This window comes from Crinia signifera, chromosome 11 (genome assembly GCF_055691185.1).
Source record: "Crinia signifera chromosome 11, ASM5569118v1, whole genome shotgun sequence".
In the NCBI taxonomy this organism is placed as follows: Eukaryota; Metazoa; Chordata; class Amphibia; order Anura; family Myobatrachidae; genus Crinia; species Crinia signifera.
Window position 1 is genome coordinate 54,038,065 of NC_139227.1, and position 22,674 is coordinate 54,060,738.

General features: G+C 44.0%; 1 protein-coding gene across 6 annotated transcripts in view; it reads right to left on the reverse strand.

Annotated features, from left to right (window-relative positions):
- HYDIN (HYDIN axonemal central pair apparatus protein) overlaps window positions 1-22,674 on the reverse strand; it is a 464,418-nt gene that overhangs the window by 134,754 nt on the left and 306,990 nt on the right. For all 6 annotated transcript variants that reach the window (XM_083165003.1, XM_083165004.1, XM_083165002.1 and 3 more), the window contains 4 exons: window positions 12,499-12,618; window positions 9,729-9,888; window positions 2,414-2,586; window positions 1,538-1,736 (listed from right to left, as the gene is read on the reverse strand). In XM_083165003.1, coding sequence (XP_083021129.1) covers window positions 1,538-1,736; window positions 2,414-2,586; window positions 9,729-9,888; window positions 12,499-12,618 — 652 coding nt within the window. The remainder of the gene's footprint in view (window positions 1-1,537; window positions 1,737-2,413; window positions 2,587-9,728; window positions 9,889-12,498; window positions 12,619-22,674) is intronic.

Consider the following 22,674-nt stretch of genomic DNA (forward strand, 5'->3'; position numbering starts at 1 on the left):
GCTGGTGATGCAGCAAGTCCAGAGTGCAGCGTGTCATCCAAGTTATATGTTCATCATTAAACGTTCTTCTTGCAAATCTTACAGCATCTACTTGTTCTAAATGCGTTCCTGCTAACAATTATATACTCTGTAATAGTGCACTGCGGATCCCTTTATCTCTGCCCCCTGATACTTATGTCAGTGTCTCTGCTGACGCAGCTATGGTTATGTGCCCTGTACTTGTCTTCTGTAGTAAACAGCTGTAATTCACTGTCTCTTGGGGTTAAATAATCTGTAGCAGGGCACTGTGGAACCCTTGTTCTCTGCCCCCTGAAACTTATGTCAGTGTCCTCTGCTGATGCAGCTATGGTTATGTGCCCTGTACTTGTCCTGTATTGTATTCTCCTATAAGTTACTGTCTCCCGGGCTATATACTCTGTAATAGGGCACTTCAGATCCCTTTTTCTCTGCCCCCTGATACTTATGTCAGTGTCTCTGCTGATGCAGCTTTTGTTATGTGCCCTGTACTTGTCCTCTATTGTATATTGCTGTAATTCACTGTCTCCTGGGGTTAAATACTCTCTAAGAGGGCGCTGCAGATCCCTTGTTCTCTGCCCCCTGATACTTATGTCAGCGTCCTCTGCTGATGCAGCTATGGTTATGTGCCCTGTACTTGTCCACTATTGTTTTCAGCTGTAAGTCACTGTCTCCTGGGTTATATACTCTGTAATAAGGTACTGTGGATCCCTTGTTTTCTGCTCCCTGATACTTATGTCAGTGCCTCCTGCTGATGCAGCTGTGGTTATGTGCCCTGTACTTGTAACGGTCTCCTGGGTTATATACTCTGTAATGGGGTGCTGCTGATCCCTTATTCTATGCCCCCTCTACTCTGTAATACGGTGCTGCGGATCCCTTGTGGTGCCATATAAATATAGGATAATAATAATAGTAGTAGTGATGATCTGGCTCAACAGAGCCCTGATCTCGCCCTCATCCAGTCTGTCTGGGATTACAGGAAGAGGCATAAGGATCTGAGCAGGCTACATCCACAGGATATCTGTGACAACCTGCCGAGTTCCATCACAATCTGTGTGCAAGTACAAGAGACATGATGTGAAGGCAAAAGGCGCTCACACCAAATACTGATTGGATTTTTTATTTCTCGTCTGTTTAGTTACTTTGCATTTTGTGAATTGATGGAAAGAAATTATTAGAATGTCTATGTTTAACAGCTTCTTACTCTGCAGCATGGTTTCAACACCTGCCTAATTTTACTATCAGCAATATCCTTGCCTGTGAGAAATTGGTTTCAAACCCTACCCTCCTTTTAAAACTTCCAGCCTGTTATTCTAACGCAATCAGCATGACAGAGTGATCAGCAATGTTACATGTTTTGTGTGTACGCCCCAGTTTTAGCAGTTTTAATGGAAATCTCTATTTGTTTCTGAATGATAAAGGTTATTATATCAATACATTGGCCATGTGCGTCCCCACAGACTGGTCTCCCTCTCTGTTCCCATGTGTGCACCTGGGGAACCTCCAATTCATCTACTCATACCTCCAAGCGAATTATTTTCTTGACGTTGGTGGTCTTGGCTGCCTTGAAGTGAATCTGTAAGCCATACTCAGAGCGAGGGGCCACTATCCCCTGGTCCTGAGACACAGAGAAGTCATCCCCAAGGTTCTCCAGCCCAGTCACCCGCCATGCAGCAGGGAGGAAGGTGCTGTTCCTCAGGAAGACTGTTCTAGTGTCCTTCCTGTAGGAACATACAGAGAAGGTGACGTTAGCCTACACTCAGCCATCCAAGTATCCCTTACCTCCCCCACTCACATTTAATAAGTCTCACAGCCAGCACATCTGAGTCTCCCTCACCTCCCTCACATCTAGTCTCACAACCAGCCTTCAGCCATCCGAATGTTCCTTACCTGCCCCACTCACATCCCATCAGTCTCACAGACAACACATCTGAGTCTCCCTCACCTCCCCCACTCACATCCAGTCTCACAACCAGCCTTCAGCCATCTGAGTGTCCCTTACCTGCCCCACTCACATCCCATCAGTCTCACGGACAGCACATCCAAGTCTCCATCACCTCCCTCCCTCACATCTTATTAGTCATACAGCTAGCATTCAGCCATCCAATTGCATTCAGTCATCCAGGTGTCCCATACAATCCCCACTCACAGCTAGCACCCCACTTACAATTCCACACATGTTTCTCTGTTCTACAAACCATCCTAAATGCTGTGTCTCTCCAGCAGCTTATTACCCTCACACCAGATACCCAGAAGAGGCTTCATGCACAGGAGCTCCAGCTGGGATAATTTTTGGGATACATGTTGGAACTGCTCCCTGCTCTCCTCATGCACAGTCCCATACACCCAGCAAACAGTCCCCATACCTCTATATAGCTAGACCTACTGTTTAACTCACCGACGGAGGAGGATTTTTTCAAAGTGAACTTGCTTGCGATCTAATTCCAGCTCTGGACGCACCCCACGGCAACAGAGGTGATATATGGTGGGGTCAGGATTGTCCTTAATACAGCACACAATATTATCTTCAAACACACCTGGAGCTGTAGGGTAGGCCCAAACAGAGAGTTCCTGAGGGAGAAAGCATGTAAATATATAGTCCCATCTCCTAGAACAGGCATGTCCAACGTTGGCCCTCCAGATGTTGTGAAACTACACATCCCAGCATGCTTTGCCACAGTTTTGCTATTAGAGAATGCTAAAACTATTGCAAAGCCTGCTGGGATGTGTAGTTTCAAAACATCTGGAGGGCCAACGTTGGACATGCCTGTTCTAGAAGAATAACACATGGGTGGGTGTATAAGACCCATCTTCTAGGAGAATAACACATGGGTGGGTGTATAATATCCATCATCTAGGAGAATAACAGGTACTTGTGTATTATCAGGGTGCCCACGAAATCGGCCGAAAATCGCATACAAAAAATCGGATGCGATTTAGCTGCTGATTTTCCGCGTTTTCTGGACGATTTGCATGCTATTCCATCATTGCACACCCCCACTATCCAAGTACGCGTCCTCAAAACCGGTTCATACCCCCACTATCCATGTCGGCGTGGAGCTGATTTTATGAAGCGTGGCGAGCGCAGTGAGCCACCGAGCCCGAAGCGTGGCGAGCGCAGCGAGCCCCGCGAGTGGATGTGTAAAACAATCCCAAAGCGTGGCGAGCGCAGCAAGCCCTGCGAGGGGACACGGATTACTTGACCTGTATTCCGCGTCCCCTCGCCACGCTTTGGGCTGACTTGGATAATGGGGGTGGGTACTTGATTCCTAGCATGGTGCCCCCGATTTCCATCAACTCCACGCCGACGTGGATAGTGGGGGTATAAAAAGGTCAGAGGACGCTTACCGCCACCGCTCGCCACGCTTCGGGTTGGCGTTGATAGTGGGGGTGGCGTTGACAATGGGGGTGCATTTAACATTGTAAGCACTCATCAGCGAGCTTGTACAATTAAAAATCGAATCGCATCACATGGCACTTGCTGGCATGCGATGCTACAGTATGCGATATTTAATTGTACAATCAGGGGCATTTTCCCGGAAATGTTATGCCATGGTATGCAATGGGCGCCGTGCTAGTAAACAAGTACCTGGGGGTGTGCAAGGATGGAAAAGCATGCAAATCGGCAGGAAATGGCCGAAAATCAGCAAAAAATCAGCTGAAAATCGGACGCTAAATCGCATCGCGGATCGAAACGGCTGAAAATCGGCCGATAAATCGTATGCGATTTACACTAAATCGAGCGCCCAGATAATACACAAGTACCGCATAACACATGAGTGGGTGAATAAAATCTTCTAGGAGAATAAAACATAGTTGGGTGTATAAGACCCATCTCCCAGAAGAATAACACATGGATGGGTGTATAGGACCCATCTCCCAGAAGAATAACACATGGGTGTATAAGACCCATCTCCTAGAAGAATAACACATGGATGTATAAGACCTATATCCTAGAAGAATAACACATGTGGGTGTAGAAGACCCATCTTCTATGAGAATAACACATAGGTGGGTTTATAAGAACTATCTCCTAGAAGAATAGCACATGTGAGTGTATAAGACTAATCTACTATGAGAATAACACATGGGTGGGTGTATAAGACCCATCTTCTAGAATAATAACATATGGGTGGGTGTACAGGACCCATTTTCTAGGAGAATAACCCATGGGTGGGTGTATAAGACCCATCTTCTAGGAGAATAACACATGTGAGTGTATAAGACCCATCTTCTAGGAGAATAACATGTGTGGGTGTATAAGACTAATATCCTAGAAGAATAACACATAGGTAGGTTTATAAGACCCATCTTCTAGAAGAATAACACATGGGTGGGTGTAGAAGACCCATGTCCTAGTAGAATAACACATAGGTGGGTTTATAAGACCTATCTTCTAGAAGAATAACACATGGGTGGGTGTATAAGACCCATCTTCTAGGAGAATAACATGTATGGAAGTATAAGACCCATCTCCTAGAAGAATAACACATGTGAGTGTATAAGACTCATCTACTAGGAGAATAACACATGGGTGGGTGTATAAGACCCATCTTCTAGAAGAATAACAGATGGGTGGGTGTATAAGACCCATCTTCTAGGAGAATAACCCATGGGTGGGTGTATAAGACTCATTTTCTAGGAGAAAAAAATATGTGGGTGTATAAGACGAAAATCCTAGAAGAATAACACATAGGTAGGTTTATAAGACTCATCTTCTAGAAGAATAACACATGGGTGTGTGCATAAGACCTATCTCCTAGAAGAATAACACACATCTCCTAAAAGAATAACACATGGGTGGTTGTATAAGACCCATCTTCTAGAAGAATAGCACACATCTCCTAGAAGAATAACACATGGGTGGTTGTATAAGACCCATCTTCTAGAAGAATAACACATGGGTGGGTGTAGAAGACCCATCTTCTAGGAGAATAACACGTGTGGGTGTATATGACCCATGTCCTAGTAGAATAACACATAGGTGGGTTTATAAAACCCATCTTCTAGAATAATAACACATGGGTGGGTGTATAAGACCCATCTTGTAGGAGAATAACATGTGTGGGTGTATAAGACTAATCTCCTAGAAGAACAACAGATAGGTAGGTTTATAAGACCCATCTTCTAGAAGAATAACACATGGGTGTGTGTATAAGACCCATCTTCTAGAAGAATAACACATGGGTGGATGTATAAGACCCATCTCCTAGAAGAATAACACCTGGGTGTGTGTAGAAGACCCATCTTCTAGGAGAATAACACGTGTGGGTGTATAAGATTCTTCTCCTAGAAGAATAACACATGGGTGTATAAGACCTATATCCTAGAAGAATAACATATGGGTGGGTGTACAAGACCCATCTTCTAGGAGAATAACCCATGGGTGGGTGTATAAGACCCATCTTCTAAAATAATAACATATGGGTGGGTGTACAAGACCCATCTTCTAGGAGAATAACCCATGGGTGGGTGTATAAGACCTATCTTCTAGAATAATAACATATGGGTGGGTGTACAAGACCCATCTTCTAGGAGAATAACCCATGGGTGGGTGTATAAGACCCATCTTCTAGGAGAATAACACATGTGAGTGTATAAGACCCATCTTCTAGGAGAATAACATGTGTGGGTGTATAAGACTAATATCCTAGAAGAATAACACATAGGTAGGTTTATAAGACCAATTTTCTAGAAGAATCACATATGGGTGGGTGTAGAAGACCCATGTCCTAGTAGAATAACACATAGGTGGGTTTATAAGACCTATTTTATAGAAGAATAACACATGGGTGGGTGTATAAGACCCATCTTCTAGGAGAATAACATGTGTGGAAGTATAAGACCCATCTCCTAGAAGAATAACACATGTGAGTGTATAAGACTCATCTACTAGGAGAATAACACATGGGTGGGTGTATAAGACCCATCTTCTAGAAGAATAACAGATGGGTGGGTGTATAAGACCCATCTTCTAGGAGAATAACCCATGGGTGGGTGTATAAGACTCATTTTCTAGGAGAAAATTATATGTGGGTGTATAAGACGAAAATCCTAGAAGAATAACACATAGGTAGGTTTATAAGACTCATCTTCTAGAAGAATAACACATGGGTGTGTGCATAAGACCTATCTCCTAGAAGAATAACACACATCTCCTAGAAGAATAACACATGGGTGCAGTGGCGGATTCAGGGGGGGGGGCACCTGGGCACGTGCCCCCCCTGTCATTCATTTTGTAGATGAGGACCAGAGCTTTCCAACGAGCCCAGCCCCATGTCTCTAGCCCCCCGGGAACCGGAGATATCGCCTGGCAAAGCTGTAACATTTTTTCCCCATAGGATAATATGGGACCCGTCAATTCCGACCCCCACCCGGTTCCGACAGCTGCCAGTTCCCCCCCTGGCATCACAGGAGCTTGAGAAGGGTGTTATTCAATTCCAAATCGCTGGGCCTTCAATATGATACCAGGATGGTCTATATCGGTCAATCGATTCCAGAGATATAGCGTGTAAATCGATGTTTTTATTTTTTAAATGTAATTTCATGGCTGTTCATGTTCTTTGAGGGCAGATTACTCTGGAACCAAACGTTCCAGTTTTACTGGACCAAAATCATTCAAAGCCCACTCAAAAGTTCTTCAATATGACACTTGTAAATGGGTCAGTTAGTTCCGAAGATATAGCCGGTTAAATTAGATAACTGGTTGAAGGGGGGGAGGGGTGGTTTTCTCTCCCCCTCACACCAGAAAATGCAGGGACTAGGCTGGTGTGAAAGGGGCCAACCTGGGAATGCATTTTCTGGTGTGAAATGGGTATTATTTCAATGTCAGTGGCTGTCACTTCTGCCTGGCGGCGGCTGTCCCCCATTTACCACGAGCATGTATTCCCCGTTGGCAATGAGCATGCAATCCCACATGGCAACGAGCATGGAACCTCTGGCAATAAGCATGGAACCCTTGGCAATGAGCATGTAGATTAGTAGCACTTACTGTATGTAGCATCATTTTTAATAGGCATTATGGTGTTTGGCATAATACATAATGGACATCATGCCATGTAACTTAACGTGCAATGGACATTATGGTGTAAATGTTTAATGCGCACCTTTGGTGGACATTAAACCGTGTGGCATTATGTGAATTTTGGCTCAATCTGTGTGGCATTATGTGAATTTTGGCTCAATCCATGTGGCATTTTATGAATTTGGCTCAATCCGTGTGGCATTATGTGAATTTTGACTCAATCCATATGGCATCTTATGAATTTGGCTCAATCCGTGTGGCATTATGTGAATTTTGACTCAATCCATATGGCATCTTATGAATTTGGCTCAATCCGTGTGGCAATATGTGAATTTTGGCTCAATCCATTTGGCATTATGTGAATTTTGACACAATCCATGTGGCATTATGTGAATTTTGGCTCAATCCATTTGGCATTATGTGAATTTTGGCCCAATCCGTGTGGCATTATGTGAATTTTGACACAATCCATGTGGCATTATGTGAATTTTGATACAATCCATGTGGCATTATGTGAATTTTGGCTCAATCCATTTGGCATTATGTGAATTTTGGCTCAATCCGTGTGTTATTATGTAAATTTTGGCTCAATCCGTGTGGCATTATGTGAATTTTGACACAATCCGTGTGGGATTATGTGAATTTTGGCTCATTCCATTTGGCATCATGTGTAAGGGGCAAGTATAATGGGGTCTAGTATTTTGTTGCATAATGTGTAGAAGTTGAATATGGTGTTGTACATTACACTCAAGGACATGCCCCCTGTTGAGTGGCCACACCCCCTTTTCCAGAGCGCGCCTTCGGCGCGCACACAACTACATCCTTCACTTTTGTTGCCATGGTGGGCCTGCGTACTTTAAATGCCAGGGCCTATTTTTAATCCCATTCCCACCCTCTCTAACACTGGCCCTCCCCCACCTAAACCCTCTTTTATCATGGTGCCCCCCCTGTCATTTTATCCTGGATCCGCCCCTGCATGGGTGGTTGTATAAGACCCATCTTCTAGAAGAATAACACACATCTCCTAGAAGAATAACACATGGGTGGTTGTATAAGACCCATCTTCTAGAAGAATAACACATGGGTGGGTGTAGAAGACCCATCTTCTAGGAGAATAACACGTGTGGGTGTATATGACCCATGTCCTAGTAGAATAACACAGAGGTGGGTTTATAAGACCCATCTTCTAGAATAATAACACATGGGTGGGTGTATAGGACCCATCTTGTAGGAGAATAACATGTGTGGGTGTATAAGACTAATCTCCTAGAAGAACAACAGATAGGTAGGTTTATAAGACCCATCTTCTAGAAGAATAACACATGGGTGTGTGTATAAGACCCATCTTCTAGAAGAATAACACATGGGTGGATGTATAAGACCCATCTCCTAGAATAATAACACCTGGGTGTGTGTAGAAGACCCATCTTCTAGGAGAATAACACGTGTGGGTGTATAAGATTCTTCTCCTAGAAGAATAACACATGTGGGTGTATACGACCCATCTTCTAGGAGAATAACACATAAGTTGGTGTAGAAGACTCATCTTCTAGAAGAATAACACATAGGTGGGTGTATAAGAACTATCTCCTAGAAGAATAACACATGTGAGTGTATAAGACTCATCTACTAGGAGAATAACACATGGGTGGGTGTATAAGACCCATCTTCTAGAAGAATAACACATGGGTGGGTGTATAAGACTAATCTCTTAGAAGAATAACACATAGGTAGGTTTATAAGACCCATCTTCTAGAAGAATAACACATGGGTGGGTGTATAGGACCCATCTTCTAGGAGAATAACACATGGGTGGGTGTATAAGACCCATCTTCTAGAAGAATAACACATGAGTGGGTGTATAAGACCCATCTTCTAAGAGAATAACCCATGGGTGGGTGTATAAGACCCATCTTCTAGGAGAATAACACATGTGAGTGTATAAGACCCATCTTCTAGGAGAATAACATGTGTGGGTGTATAAAACTAATCTCCTAGAAGAATAACACATAGGTAGGTTTATAAGACTCATCTTCTAGAAGAATAACACATGGGTGGGTGTATAGGACCCATCTTCTAGGAGAATAACACATGGGTGGGTGTATAAGACCCATACAGTATTCTAAGAGAATAACACATGGGTGGGTGTATAAGACCCATACAGTATTCTAGGAGAATAACACATGTGGGTGTATAAGACCCATCTTCTAGAAGAATAACACGTGTGGGTGTATAAGACCCATCTTCTAGAAGAATAACACATGGGTCGGTGTATACGACCCATCTTCTAGGAGAATAACACGTGTGGGTGTATAAGACCCATCTCCTAGAAGAATAACACATGGGTGTATAAGACCCATCTTCTAGAAGAATAACACAAGGGTGGGTGTATAAGACCCATCTTCTAGAATAATAACACGTGTGAGTGTATAAGACCCATGTCCTAGTAGAATAACACATAGGTGGGTTTATAAGACCCATCTTCTAGAAGAATAACACATGGGTGGGTGTATAAGACCCATCTTCTAGGAGTGCACCTTTGCAGCAGCTAGGCTGTCTTGAAAATTTTAACTGTTGGTAGCTCTCGAGGACTGGAGTTGGCTACCACTGTCCTAGAAGAATAACACATGGGTGGGTGTATAAGACCCATCTCCTAGAAGAATAACACATAGGTGGGTGTATAAGAAACCTGCTTTTCGCCGGGTCTGAGGGTCATGCTCGGTGGGTCGAGGATGAAGGTTGTGGCTTTCATGTCATACTGGAAGCAGAACATGATGTCAGTATCCAGGGGAGACACGTTACAGATGGTGATTTTCTCCATATTTTCTGGATATTGCCCGGCCTTATACCTGTACATGGGTGACATGCATCATATCACACGCTAATATTGCACGGCAAGCATGCAGTAATACAGAGAAAAAGCAAATGAGCTTATCTGATATATCTGAAGTGGATTCACTTCAGATATATCAGATAAGCTCATTTGCTTTTTAAACATTGTACGGGCATTTACTGTCATTTTTAGCATAAATAAATTGTTGTAACAATATTACGCTAGTTTTGTTCTTATGTTCATATTTGTATATGTATGTGGTCATTTGAATGAGAGAAACATCTCTGGAGTATGACTGAGGGTTCCTGATATCCGAGGGCATTTGATCATCAGGCTCATAACATAGTGGTTTAAGACCACTACAGACGGTACACCTTCATTTTTGGGATGTTCTTTTCACTGAATGGTGGAGGGACCTAGATATTGGAGTACTAATATACTGCACAAAGAGGCGCTCCATCTCACTTTTTTTCATATATATATATATATGGGTTGATTTTATGAATAAAGAATTATATATGACTGGAGTCTACAGTACATCTTATTTCGAAAGTGGACAAAAGAATGCTCTTCTAAAAATCTGATAATTGCATCAGTGAAATGGACTAACTTCTGTTAATTGGCTAGGTCAGTGGTCAGGGAACTCGGTCCTCATTACCCCACACAGTGCATGTTTTGCTGGTAACCCAGCAGGTGCACAGGTGTACTAATTACTCACAGACACATTTTATAAGGTCCGTAAGTGGAGTTAATTATTTCACTTGTGATTCTGTGAGGAGACCTGCAAAACATGCACTGCGTGGGGAAATGAGGACCAAGTTCCCTGACCACTGGGCTAGGTGGTACTTGCTTTAGCGCACTCCGATAACCGCTATTTGTATTTGTTGTACAGCCCAGGCTCTCACTAACAGGAGAACCTTATCGGAGGAGCAGCTGTCAGTTTTAGGAATTAGCGCACTACGGAGGTTAACCCATTATATATATATATATATATATATATATATATATATATATATATAAAACCAACAATAGTGTCTTCAGCGCCCTATACCTTGTGATGTCTTAAACAATGATCCATATGTAAAATTAATAAATGAATATAAAAACAATATACACTCGAAGATTCTTGTTTATAGAAACATAGAATTTGACGGCAGATAAGAACCACTTGGCCCATCTAGTCTGCCCCTTTTTTAAACATGTTACCTCAAACCATATTTGATCCTTATTTTTTTGTAAGGATATCAATATGCCTATCCCAAGCATGTTTAAATTGTACTACTGTATTTGCCTCTACCACCTCTGATGGGAGGCTATTCCACTTATCTACTACTCTTTCTGTGAAGTAATTCTTCCTCAAATTTCCCCTGAATCTTCCTCCCTCTAGTTTCAGTGCATGTCCTCGTGTTCTGCTGCTCCTCTTTTCTTGTGGAATTAATTTTATTTTTATTTTCACAGAGCTTTAAGACAGAACCCAACACGTTTCGTCTCTCCTGGAGACTTCATCAGGGTTTTTTTCTAAAAATATACAGTATACAGTTTTTTAGACATCACATAATATATACATCACATATTTCTAATTAAAAATTAATTAATACAAATATAAATATAAAACAGTTTGTACGTAATTCATGTAGGATCCATAAGCAGTTTTCTGGGGGGGGAGAGAAACAGATGAACATCCAAAATAAAGTTCAGTAGAATGTTCAGTACATACCTTCTAAACATTAAACGCCCATTTAGGCTCTGAAACAATTGTTGTTGTTCTACTGGTTGAAGAAAAGACTGGACTCAGTCCTCTACAGTGGTAAATACCTGATTTACCACTGTAGAGGACTGAGTCCAGTCCTCTACAGTGCCCCCCCCCCCCCAGAAAACTGCTCATGAATTACGTACAAACTGTTTTATATTTGTATCGGTTCGGCACTCACCACAACATGACAAATAGTCCACGTGCCTTTGTAAGTATAAACAGCATGCAAGAATCCCAGGAACCAGGAGACAACACGGCACTGCGGTAAAAGGTTATTTTCTTTATTGCATCATCAGCCTCTGAGGCTGATGATGCAATAAAGAAAATATCCTTTTACCGCAGTGCCGTGTTGTCTCCTGGTTCCTGGGATTCTTGCAAACTGTTTTATATTTATATTTGTATTAATTAATTTTTAATTAGAAATATGTGATGTATAGATTATGTGATGTCTAAAAAGCTGTATACTGTATATTTTTTAGAAAAAACCCCTGATGAAGTCTCCAAGAGAGACAATATGCGTTGGGTTCTGTCTTAAAGCTCTGTGAAAATAAAAAGAAAATTAATTCCACAAGAAACAAGAAGCTTCGAGTGTATATTGTTTTTATATTCATTTTACATATGGATCATTGTTTAAGACATCACAAGGTATAGGGCGCTGAAGACACTATTGTTGGTGTTTATGTGTAGTGGTAGTTCCTACTAGTGGGGAACTAAGTGTCTACAGCGACCGATTAATTTTTCTATTAGCGCAAATTGGAGAACCTGTTTTGCATATATATATATATATATATATATATATACACACATACATACATACATACATACACACACACACACACACACACACACATATATATATACATATACACTTACTTGTCTCTGCTTTTACCACACAGGAGAGGTCCGAAGTCCAGGGTCCCGCTGCTCATTATGAACTTCTTCTGAACAATCTCATCACTTCTAGCCTCCTTCTTGCGGTGTGGGAACACAGTCCTGAAATCAGAGGAGATCAGCGGCTGTCACTCTGGGAGGTACGTGGCAACACTTGGATGAAGGATGGGTTATGATGCCCTCACACATCCAATGCAATATACGCAGCCGGGTATATGGTCCTGTGCCCATGTAGTTAGGGCTGCTGTCAGCAGCGCTCCCTCAGGTACACGCGGGAAATGTCAACCGCACCCCCTCAGGTACACAGGGGAAATGTCTGCCCTGCCCCCTCAGGTACACAGAGGAGATGTCAGCCACGCCCCCTCAAGTACACTGGGGAAATGTCAGCTGCACCCCCTCAGATACACTGGGGAAATGTCAGCTGCACCCCCTCAGATACACTGGGGAAATGTCAGACGCGCCCCCTCAGGTACACTGGGGAAATGTCAGCCGCGCCTCCTCAGATACACTGGGGAAATGTCAGCCGCACCTCCTCAGATACACTGGGGAAATGTCAGCCGCACCCCCTCAGATACACTGGGGAAATGTCAGACGCGCCCCAACAGGTACACTGGGAAATGTCAGCCGCGCCCCCTCAGGTACACTGGGAAATGTCAGCCGCGCCCCCTCAGGTACACTGGCGAAATGTTAGCCGCACCCCCTCAGGTACACTGGGGAAATGTCAGCCGCACCCCCTCAGATACACTGGGGAAATGTCAGCCACACCCCCCTCAGATACACTGGGGAAATGTCAGCCACACCCCCTCAGATAAACTGGGGAAATGTTAGACGCGCCCCCTCAGGTACACTGGGAAATGTCAGCCGCGCCCCCTCAGGTTCACTGGGGAAATATCAGCCATGCCCACTCAGGTACACAGGGGAAATGTCAGCCACGCCCCCTCAGGTACACTGGGGAAATGTCAGCCGCACCCCCTCAGATACACTGGGGAAATGTCAGCCGCACCCCCTCAGATACACCAGGGAAATGTCAGACGCGCCCCCTCATAGACACTGGGGAAATGTCAGACGCGCCCCCTCAGAGACACTGGGGAAATGTCAGCCGCGCCCCTCAGGTACACTGGGAAATGTCAGCCACGTCCCCTCAGGTACACTGGGAAATGTCAGCCGCGCCCCTTCAGGTTCACTGGGGAAATAGCAGCAACGCCCACTCAGGTACACAGGGGAAATGTCAGCCGCGCCCCCTCAGGTACACTGGGGAAATGTCCGCCAAGCCCCCACGGGTACACTGGGAAATGTCAGCCGCGCCCCCTCAGGTTCACTGGGGAAATAGCAGCCACGCCCACTCAGGTACACAGGGGAAATGTCAGTCGCACCCCCTCAGATACACTGGGGAAATGTCAGCCGCACCCCCTCAGATACACCGGGGAAATGTCAGACGCGCCCCCTCAGAGACACTGGGGAAATGTCAGACGCGCCCCCTCAGAGACACTGGGGAAATGTCAGCCGCGCCCCTCAGGTACACTGGGAAATGTCAGCCGCGTCCCCTCAGGTACACTGGGAAATGTCAGCCGCGCCCCCTCAGGTTCACTGGGGAAATAGCAGCCACGCCCACTCAGGTACACAGGGGAAATGTCAGCCGCGCCCCCTCAGGTACACTGGGGAAATGTCCGCCAAGCCCCCACGGGTACACTGGGAAATGTCAGCCGCGCCCCCTCAGGTTCACTGGGGAAATAGCAGCCACGCCCACTCAGGTACACAGGGGAAATGTCAGTCGCGCCCCCTCAGGTACACTGGGGAAATGTCCGCCAAGCCCCCTCAGGTACACTGGGGAAAGGTCAGCCACGCCCACTCAGGAATTAGCTACTGGAGTCATGCGAGTAGTGAGGTCTCTGTGGCTGCTGCAATAGTGTCAGCTGACCTCAGGCAAGATGGCTGCACCCTTGAAGCAGGAGCATAATTTAGAAGGTGAACAAACAGTTGCATCCTGAGATAACTGGCCGGAATCAGCAGAAGAAGCAGTGGTAAGAGGGGTTGGGAACCAGAAAACACAAAGAGGTGAAGGTAATCCTCCTTTACCCACATTTATTGTATATATATATATATATATATATATATATATATATACATATATATATATATATATATATTTGTAGATACGCCTGGCACTCTCCTTACAATGACAGCTTGTCCGGTGCCTCCTTAATCCCAGCAGTGGAAAATACATGCAGTTTTTTTGGAGGGAGCACTCGTGACAGTTTCCAATGGTAATTAAAGAATGAAATAAGCAAACGCACACAGGAAGGTGCTGTTAATATATATATATATATATATATATATATATTATCACAGGTGTAGAGCCATTATGCGGGTGCAGACTATAATGAACCAAATGCAATGTCTGGATCAAAATATATATTTTGGAGAATCCGCTCTCACGGCCAGCCCTTGTCAACGTTCGGGGTGCTCCACTTAAGTAAACATCCAATGATGTTTCCAATATATCACAGGTGTAGAGCCAGAAACAGATCCACAAGGAGCACTCACCAATAAGATCAATTGTAGTTTAATGGTACTTGTTAAGGATACAAAACATCTTACTTTTGTATTGAGGTCGACGTTTCGGCCACTAGAGGGCCTTTGTCAAGACAGATCACCTGGCACATCCGTACAGCACAAGCACTTCAAGTACAATGATCCTGTCCTCAAGGGCTCCCTTATATAGCAGCCTAATGTGGTAATTATCTACAGCCTGGTGCAGTACCGACTGGTGCCTGCAAGGCTCATGTGTCCCCGATCACATGCTTCTAATGCCGCTTACTGATTGGTCAGCCGGCCGGAAATGCTGTTAATCCAATATGGCCGTGCGTTCCACAGCGGTCCCGGTGCGTTCCAGCGCCGTCTGCCATGATTTCTGTGATATGTACAGTCTCCCAGAGCAGTAGGTTAAGTCAGTAGTGGATTAAACATGTGGCCACAATGTGCCAGGGAGTTACAGCGCTGAACAAGCGCGTCAAATGAAATCTCAATCGCTCTATATAGGAGCTATTTAAATGGCCGTGCGTTCCACAGCGGCGTTTGTGCGTTCCAACTATCGTTAATAGCTGCTGGGGGTTCTGCTGGGCTTATTAACAAGGGAACCCTGAGCCTGGATCTACAAATCAACTATACATGTTTACAATATGTGTGTTCACATGCTTTAAGTGTTGTGCAGCAGCTTCAATAATGGAAAGGCTGCTGAAATCATATTGGCAATTATACAGTGTAATACAAACAAACATATAAGACAAACATACAAATATATACATATTTACAAAAAAATATTTTTATATATATTTTTTCCAGTATTTTCTATTGTTTTTAAATTTTCAAATATTTTGTATTTTTTTATTTTCTATATATACATTTTTCATGCATTAATTAATAGAGATGATGGTATAAAAAAAGGGCCTTATAGGTCCACATGCCCCTTATGCCACCGTCTGGTCACAATATCGTACCAACAAAGAAGGAAGAAAAATTGAAGAAGTTATATACATGGGACATCAGGCAAAAAAGCAGCCTGTACAGCCCTATTGGTTCATAGAAAGCAATTTAATGGATTATTTTCATTTAGGCCACGAGGGGCCACAGTGTCCATGGTGTAAATCCATTGTGCTTCACGTTGTCTTAAAGCCTTGGTTCGATCACCCCCTTGAGTGTATTCGGGTATATGGTCTACAAGCATTCATTTAATAGCTGATACTTGATGGCCTTGTTCAAGGCAGTGTTGTGCCACTGGTTTATCAGTTTTTCCAGTGTCCAATGCCTGCCGATTGGTATATCTGTGGTTTGCCATTCGATCACGAAATGGTCGGGTTGTCATTCCTGTGTAGTACAATCGGTACTTATGTATTATCTGGGCTCCCATGTTAAATGCACCCCATTTTTTCATACCCCTACTATCCAATTACGCATGGAGTTGATTTTATGTAGTGTGGCGAGCGCAGCGAGCCACCGTGCCCGAAGCGTGGCGAGCGCAGCGAGCCCCGCGAGGGGACGCGGTCTCATAAGAAAAACGGGAGCCCAGATATTACATAAGTACCGTACAATCCACAGGGGCAGATTAGCACGTAGATCACGTACGGAGTAGTACAGGTAAGTCGGTATCGAATTTTCAGCCTCTTACCACTATGTGGATGCGCCACTGTTGTACCAATCAACATTGCATTGCAAGTTGTGCAGCCCTTGCACTTAACACAGCCAGGTTTGGTGGAACGTAACCATTGTGTCCCTTTGGGGCTTGGGCGCACCGTAGGTCTCATCAGGATCTGCTGAATGTTTGGATTCCTGCGATATGCCATCATGGGTGGTGGATACCTCTGTAATCCCAGGGCAGGATCACTTGTTAAGAGTGGCCAGTATTTTTTATATACGGTTTTTGCCGCTTGTGCTGTATGATTAAATGTATTCACTTGTACCATTCTTTGATCCTTATTGGTTTGTGATCTTATTGGCGGGGTTTGATATCTGACTTTAGCTTTTTTCAGGCATCGGTCAATGGTACTTCGCGAGTATCCTCTCTCAAGGAACCTTGCCTTCATTTCGTCTAGTTGAGCCAAAGTTCGTTCTTCAGTCGAGTTTGTCCTCAGGACTCGTAGGAACTGGGAAATGGGCAGACTCTCTTTTAAATGGACAGGATGTTGGCTTTGGGCCTGTAACAATGTGTTTCTGTCCGTACTTTTTCTAAACATTGTATAGCCCAATCGATTGCCGTCCTTGAAAATTAATACGTCCAAAAACGTTACTGTTTGTTGGTCGATATTGTGAGTCAGTCGGATAGGCTCTGGCATAGTATTGAGGTCATGGACCATCATCTCAAAGGATGCCTTTGTTCCTGCCCATACTAGGAATATGTCGTCGATAAATCGACTGTAACACAACAAGTTTGCCTGGGCTACCGATGTAATATATCGTTTTTCGTAGTTCGCCATGTACAAGTTGGCGTAAGCTGGCGCCAGGTTCGACCCCATTGCGCGGTGCCGTTAATTTGCAAATAGTAGTCGGCACCGTACAGGAAATAATTTTTGGTTAATACCAAATCAACCAGTGTCATCAAGAATTCTGTTGGTGGATGCTGGTGGTGGCTCTCGATAAGATGTTCCTTAATCGCCCGCATGCCCTCACCATGGGGGATTACTGTGTACAACGATTGTACATCGAGAGTCACCAACCAGGTCTCCATGTCTGGTAATTGGAGTTGTTTTATCTTCTCCAGAAAGTCAGATGTATCTCTTATATAGCTGGAGGTCTGATGAACCAGCGGTTGTAAGAACCCATCAACATAGATAGCCAGCGGCTGCAACAGCGATCCCCTGGCCGAAATAATGGGCCGACCAGGGGGGCTGTCCAGCAACTTATGTATCTTGGGCAACGTATAAATTATGGGGGTCACTGGAAAGTCCACTGTTAAAGAAGTCGGCTGTCTTTTTATCTAGCCAACCAGCTACCATCCCGTTTGCCACATAAGAGTCAATTAATGCTTTTAGAGCAGTCGTAGGGTCTGCTGACAACTTACTATATGTGTCAGTATCGGAGAGTTGGCGTCGAACTTCCTTGTCATAATCATGCCAGTCTTGGATGACTATTGCCCCGCCTTTATCGGCGGGGCGTATCACTATATCCGTGTTTTTCTTAAGGCCAGATAATGCCATTCTTTGAGCATATGACAGATTCCGATATTCAGGCCCAGGTGTGACCATCTGTGCCATATCGTGCTCCATCATACGGACAAAGGTACGTATGCTAGAATTAGTTGATTGGGGGTCGAAGGTGCTGGGTTTAAAGTTTTTTCTCATTTTACTTCTACTGTCAATGTTTGTGGACTCAGGAAAGAATTCTCTTAACCTGAGCTTTCTGCCCAGGCGGTAGTTATCCACGACCCAATCAAATTGGTTATGGTGCATGGTTGGTACGAATGACAGTCCAAGTGAGAGGACAGACTCCTCCACCTCAGTCAATTTATAGGAAGACAGATTAAATATCAAATTTGGGCTCGTGTCTTTCGGTCTTTTCTGTTTCCACCCACCGCGCCTCTGATGGCTATGCTGGCGCCTCTGTCTCCCCGACCTCGCTGTCGGGGTGGTAGGTCTAAAAAAGAACCCCTATTACCTCTATTGTCGCTAGAGTCGGTGTATTCACCTTCTGATGATGATCTATTGGAGTAACCTGAGAAGTTACCTTGCTGTCTGCGATAACGTGGTGGTCTCCTCCCACGTGGTCTGTCACTGTCACCAACCAGCCACCTGTATACAGTATGGGTTTTGTAATCAGTATTAACTGTTTCTAGCTTCTTTCTTTTAAATTGTAACAGTTCTTGTTGATACGTCTCAATCTGGCTCTTAATCTTATCTAGCCAAGGTTCTGTCTTGTCACTAGTGAGTTTTTTGAGATATGTACTTTTAAAGTGATCTAAATCTGCCCGAACTTTCACCAGTTCGGAGCCCACCTCTTCAATGACCAACAAAAGTAAGTCGGCAGAACATTTATTCAGGACGCCGCACCACCTTGAGCAGAAAGTTGGATTATTCCTGCCCAAGGTTGGTACATTGGCTATCCTGAACCCACGCAGTATTTTTTTCGACCGGTGATATTCGCTTAAAAATTGAGCGTGTAATAGTAAATCGGTCTCTCGTCTTCTTAATTTTAGTAATCTGTGGTACAGATCAGTTGATGTCTCCGCTGGTAATTCTGCGAAATCTACCTGGTCGAAATAAATTTTATCCGCATCATCGTCAGTTAATGAGATAAACACATTTTGTGCTGCTGCCAGCAGATCATCATCTAGGCAAATTACGGCTGCTTGAGACATAGGCGGACAATCTAGTACCTCTTAATAGGCCAGGAACAAAGTATCGGCAAAAATTTTTTGTAAATTCGTATGAGCCACAAAAGTCAAAAATTTACCAATCATATATAACTATAACTCAAAAAAACAAGAAAGCAAAAAAATGTATGCAAAACAATTTTTCGAATATGAACTTAGAAAAACTATAAATCAAAAAAAAGTCCAATCCACTGTAGATCCGGATCAGAGTTTCTTGAGTTCTCAAGCTGTATTAGTTCCACAATTATATATATGTAGGTTTTCTCATCCGTATCGAAATTATGCGGGTGCAGACTATAATGAACCAAATGCAATGTCTGGATCAAAATATATATTTTGGAGAATCCGCTCTCACGGCCAGCCCTTGTCAACGTTCGGGGTGCTCCACTTAAGTAAACATCCAATGATGTTTCCAATATATCACAGGTGTAGAGCCAGAAACAGATCCACAAGGAGCACTCACCAATAAGATCAATTGTAGTTTAATGGTACTTGTTAAGGATACAAAACATCTTACTTTTGTATTGAGGTCGACGTTTCGGCCACTAGAGGGCCTTTGTCAAGACAGATCACCTGGCACATCCGTACAGCACAAGCACTTCAAGTACAATGATCCTGTCCTCAAGGGCTCCCTTATATAGCAGCCTAATGTGGTAATTATCTACAGCCTGGTGCAGTACCGACTGGTGACTGCAAGGCTCATGTGTCCCCGATCACATGCTTCTAATGCCGCTTACTGATTGGTCAGCCGGCCGGAAATGCTGTTAATCCAATATGGCCTTGCGTTCCACAGCGGTCCCGGTGCGTTCCAGCGCCGTCTGCCGCGATTTCTGTGATATGTACAGTCTCCCAGAGCAGTAGGTTAAGTCAGTAGTGGACTTAACCTACTGCTCTGGGAGACTGTACATATCACAGAAATCGCAGCAGACGGCGCTGGAACGCACCGGGACCGCTGTGGAACGCACGGCCATATTGGATTAACAGCATTTCCGGCCGGCTGACCAATCAGTAAGCGGCATTAGAAGCATGTGATCGGGGACACATGAGCCTTGCAGGCACCAGTCGGTACTGCACCAGGCTGTAGATAATTACCACATTAGGCTGCTATATAAGGGAGCCCTTGAGGACAGGATCATTGTACTTGAAGTGCTTGTGCTGTACGGATGTGCCAGGTGATCTGTCTTGACAAAGGCCCTCTAGTGGCCGAAACGTCGACCTCAATACAAAAGTAAGATGTTTTGTATCCTTAACAAGTACCATTAAACTACAATTGATCTTATTGGTGAGTGCTCCTTGTGGATCTGTTTCTGGCTCTACACCTGTGATATATTGGGAACATCATTGGATGTTTACTTAAGTGGAGCACCCCGAACGTTGACAAGGGCTGGCCGTGAGTGCGGATTCTCCAAAATATATATTTTGATCCAGACATTGCATTTGGTTCATTATAGTCTGCACCCGCATAATTTCGATACGAATGAGAAAACCTACATATATATATAATTGTGGAACTAATACAGCTTGAGAACTCAAGAAACTCTGATCCGGATCTACAGTGGATTGGACTTTTTTTTGATTTATAGTTTTTCTAAGTTCATATTCGAAAAATTGTTTTACATACATTTTTTTGCTTTCTTGTTTTTTTGAGTTATAGTTATATATGATTGGTAAATTTTTGACTTTTGTGGCTCATACGAATTTACAAAAATTTTTTGCTGATACTTTGTTCCTGGTCTATTAAGAGGTACTAGATTGTCCGCCTATGTCTCAAGCAGCCGTAATTTGCCTAGATGATGATCTGCTGGCAGCAGCACAAAATGTGTTTATCTCATTAACTGACGATGATGCGGATAAAATTTATTTCGACCAGGTAGATTTCGCAGAATTACCAGCGGAGACATCAACTGATCTGTACCACAGATTACTAAAATTAAGAAGACGAGAGACCGATTTACTATTACATGGTCAATTTTTAAGCGAATATCACCGGTCGAAAAAAATACCGCGTGGGTTCAGGATAGCCAATGTACCAACCTTGGGCAGGAATAATCCAACTTTCTGCTCAAGGTGGTGGGGCGTCCTGAATAAATGTTCTGCCGACTTACTTTTGTTGGTCATTGAAGAGGTGGGCTCCGAACTGGTGAAAGTTCGGGCAGATTTAGATCACTTTAAAAGTACATATCTCAAAAAACTCACTAGTGACAAGACAGAACCTTGGCTAGATAAGATTAAGAGCCAGATTGCGACGTATCAACAAGAACTGTTACAATTTAAAAGAAAGAAGCTAGAAACAGTTAATACTGATTACAAAACCCATACTGTATACAGGTGGCTGGTTGGTGACAGTGACAGACCACGTGGGAGGAGACCACCACGTTATCGCAGACAGCAAGGTAACTTCTCAGGTTACTCCAATAGATCATCATCAGAAGGTGAATACACCGACTCTAGCGACAATAGAGGTAATAGGGGTTCTTTTTTAGACCTACCACCCCGACAGCGAGGTCGGGGAGACAGAGGCGCCAGCGTAGCCATCAGAGGCGCGGTGGGTGGAAACAGAAAAGACCGAAAGACACGAGCCCAAATTTGATATTTAATCTGTCTTCCTATAAATTGGCTGAGGTGGAGGAGTCTGTCCTCTCACTTGGACTGTCATTCGTACCAACCATGCACCATAACCAATTTGATTGGGTCGTGGATAACTACCGCCTGGGCAGAAAGCTCAGGTTAAGAGAATTCTTTCCTGAGTCCACAAACATTGACAGTGGAAGTAAAATGAGTAAAAACTTTAAACCCAGCACCTTCGACCCCCAATCAACTAATTCTAGCATACGTACCTTTGTCCGTATGACGGAGCACGATATGGCACAGATGGTCACACCTGGGCCTGAATATCGGAATCTGTCATATGCTCAAAGAATGGCATTATCTGGCCTTAAGAAAAACACGGATATAGTGATACGCCCCGCCGATAAAGGCGGGGCAATAGTCATCCAAGACTGGCATGATTATGACAAGGAAGTTCGACGCCAACTCTCCGATACTGACACATATAGTAAGTTGTCAGCAGACCCTACGACTGCTCTAAAAGCATTAATTGACTCTTATGTGGCAAACGGGATGGTAGCTGGTTGGCTAGATAAAAAGACAGCCGACTTCTTAACAGTGGACTTTCCAGTGACCCCCATAATTTATACGTTGCCCAAGATACATAAGGGGCTGGACAGCCCCCCTGGTCGGCCCATTATTTTGGCCAGGGGATTGCTGTTGCAGCCGCTGGCTATCTATGTTGATGG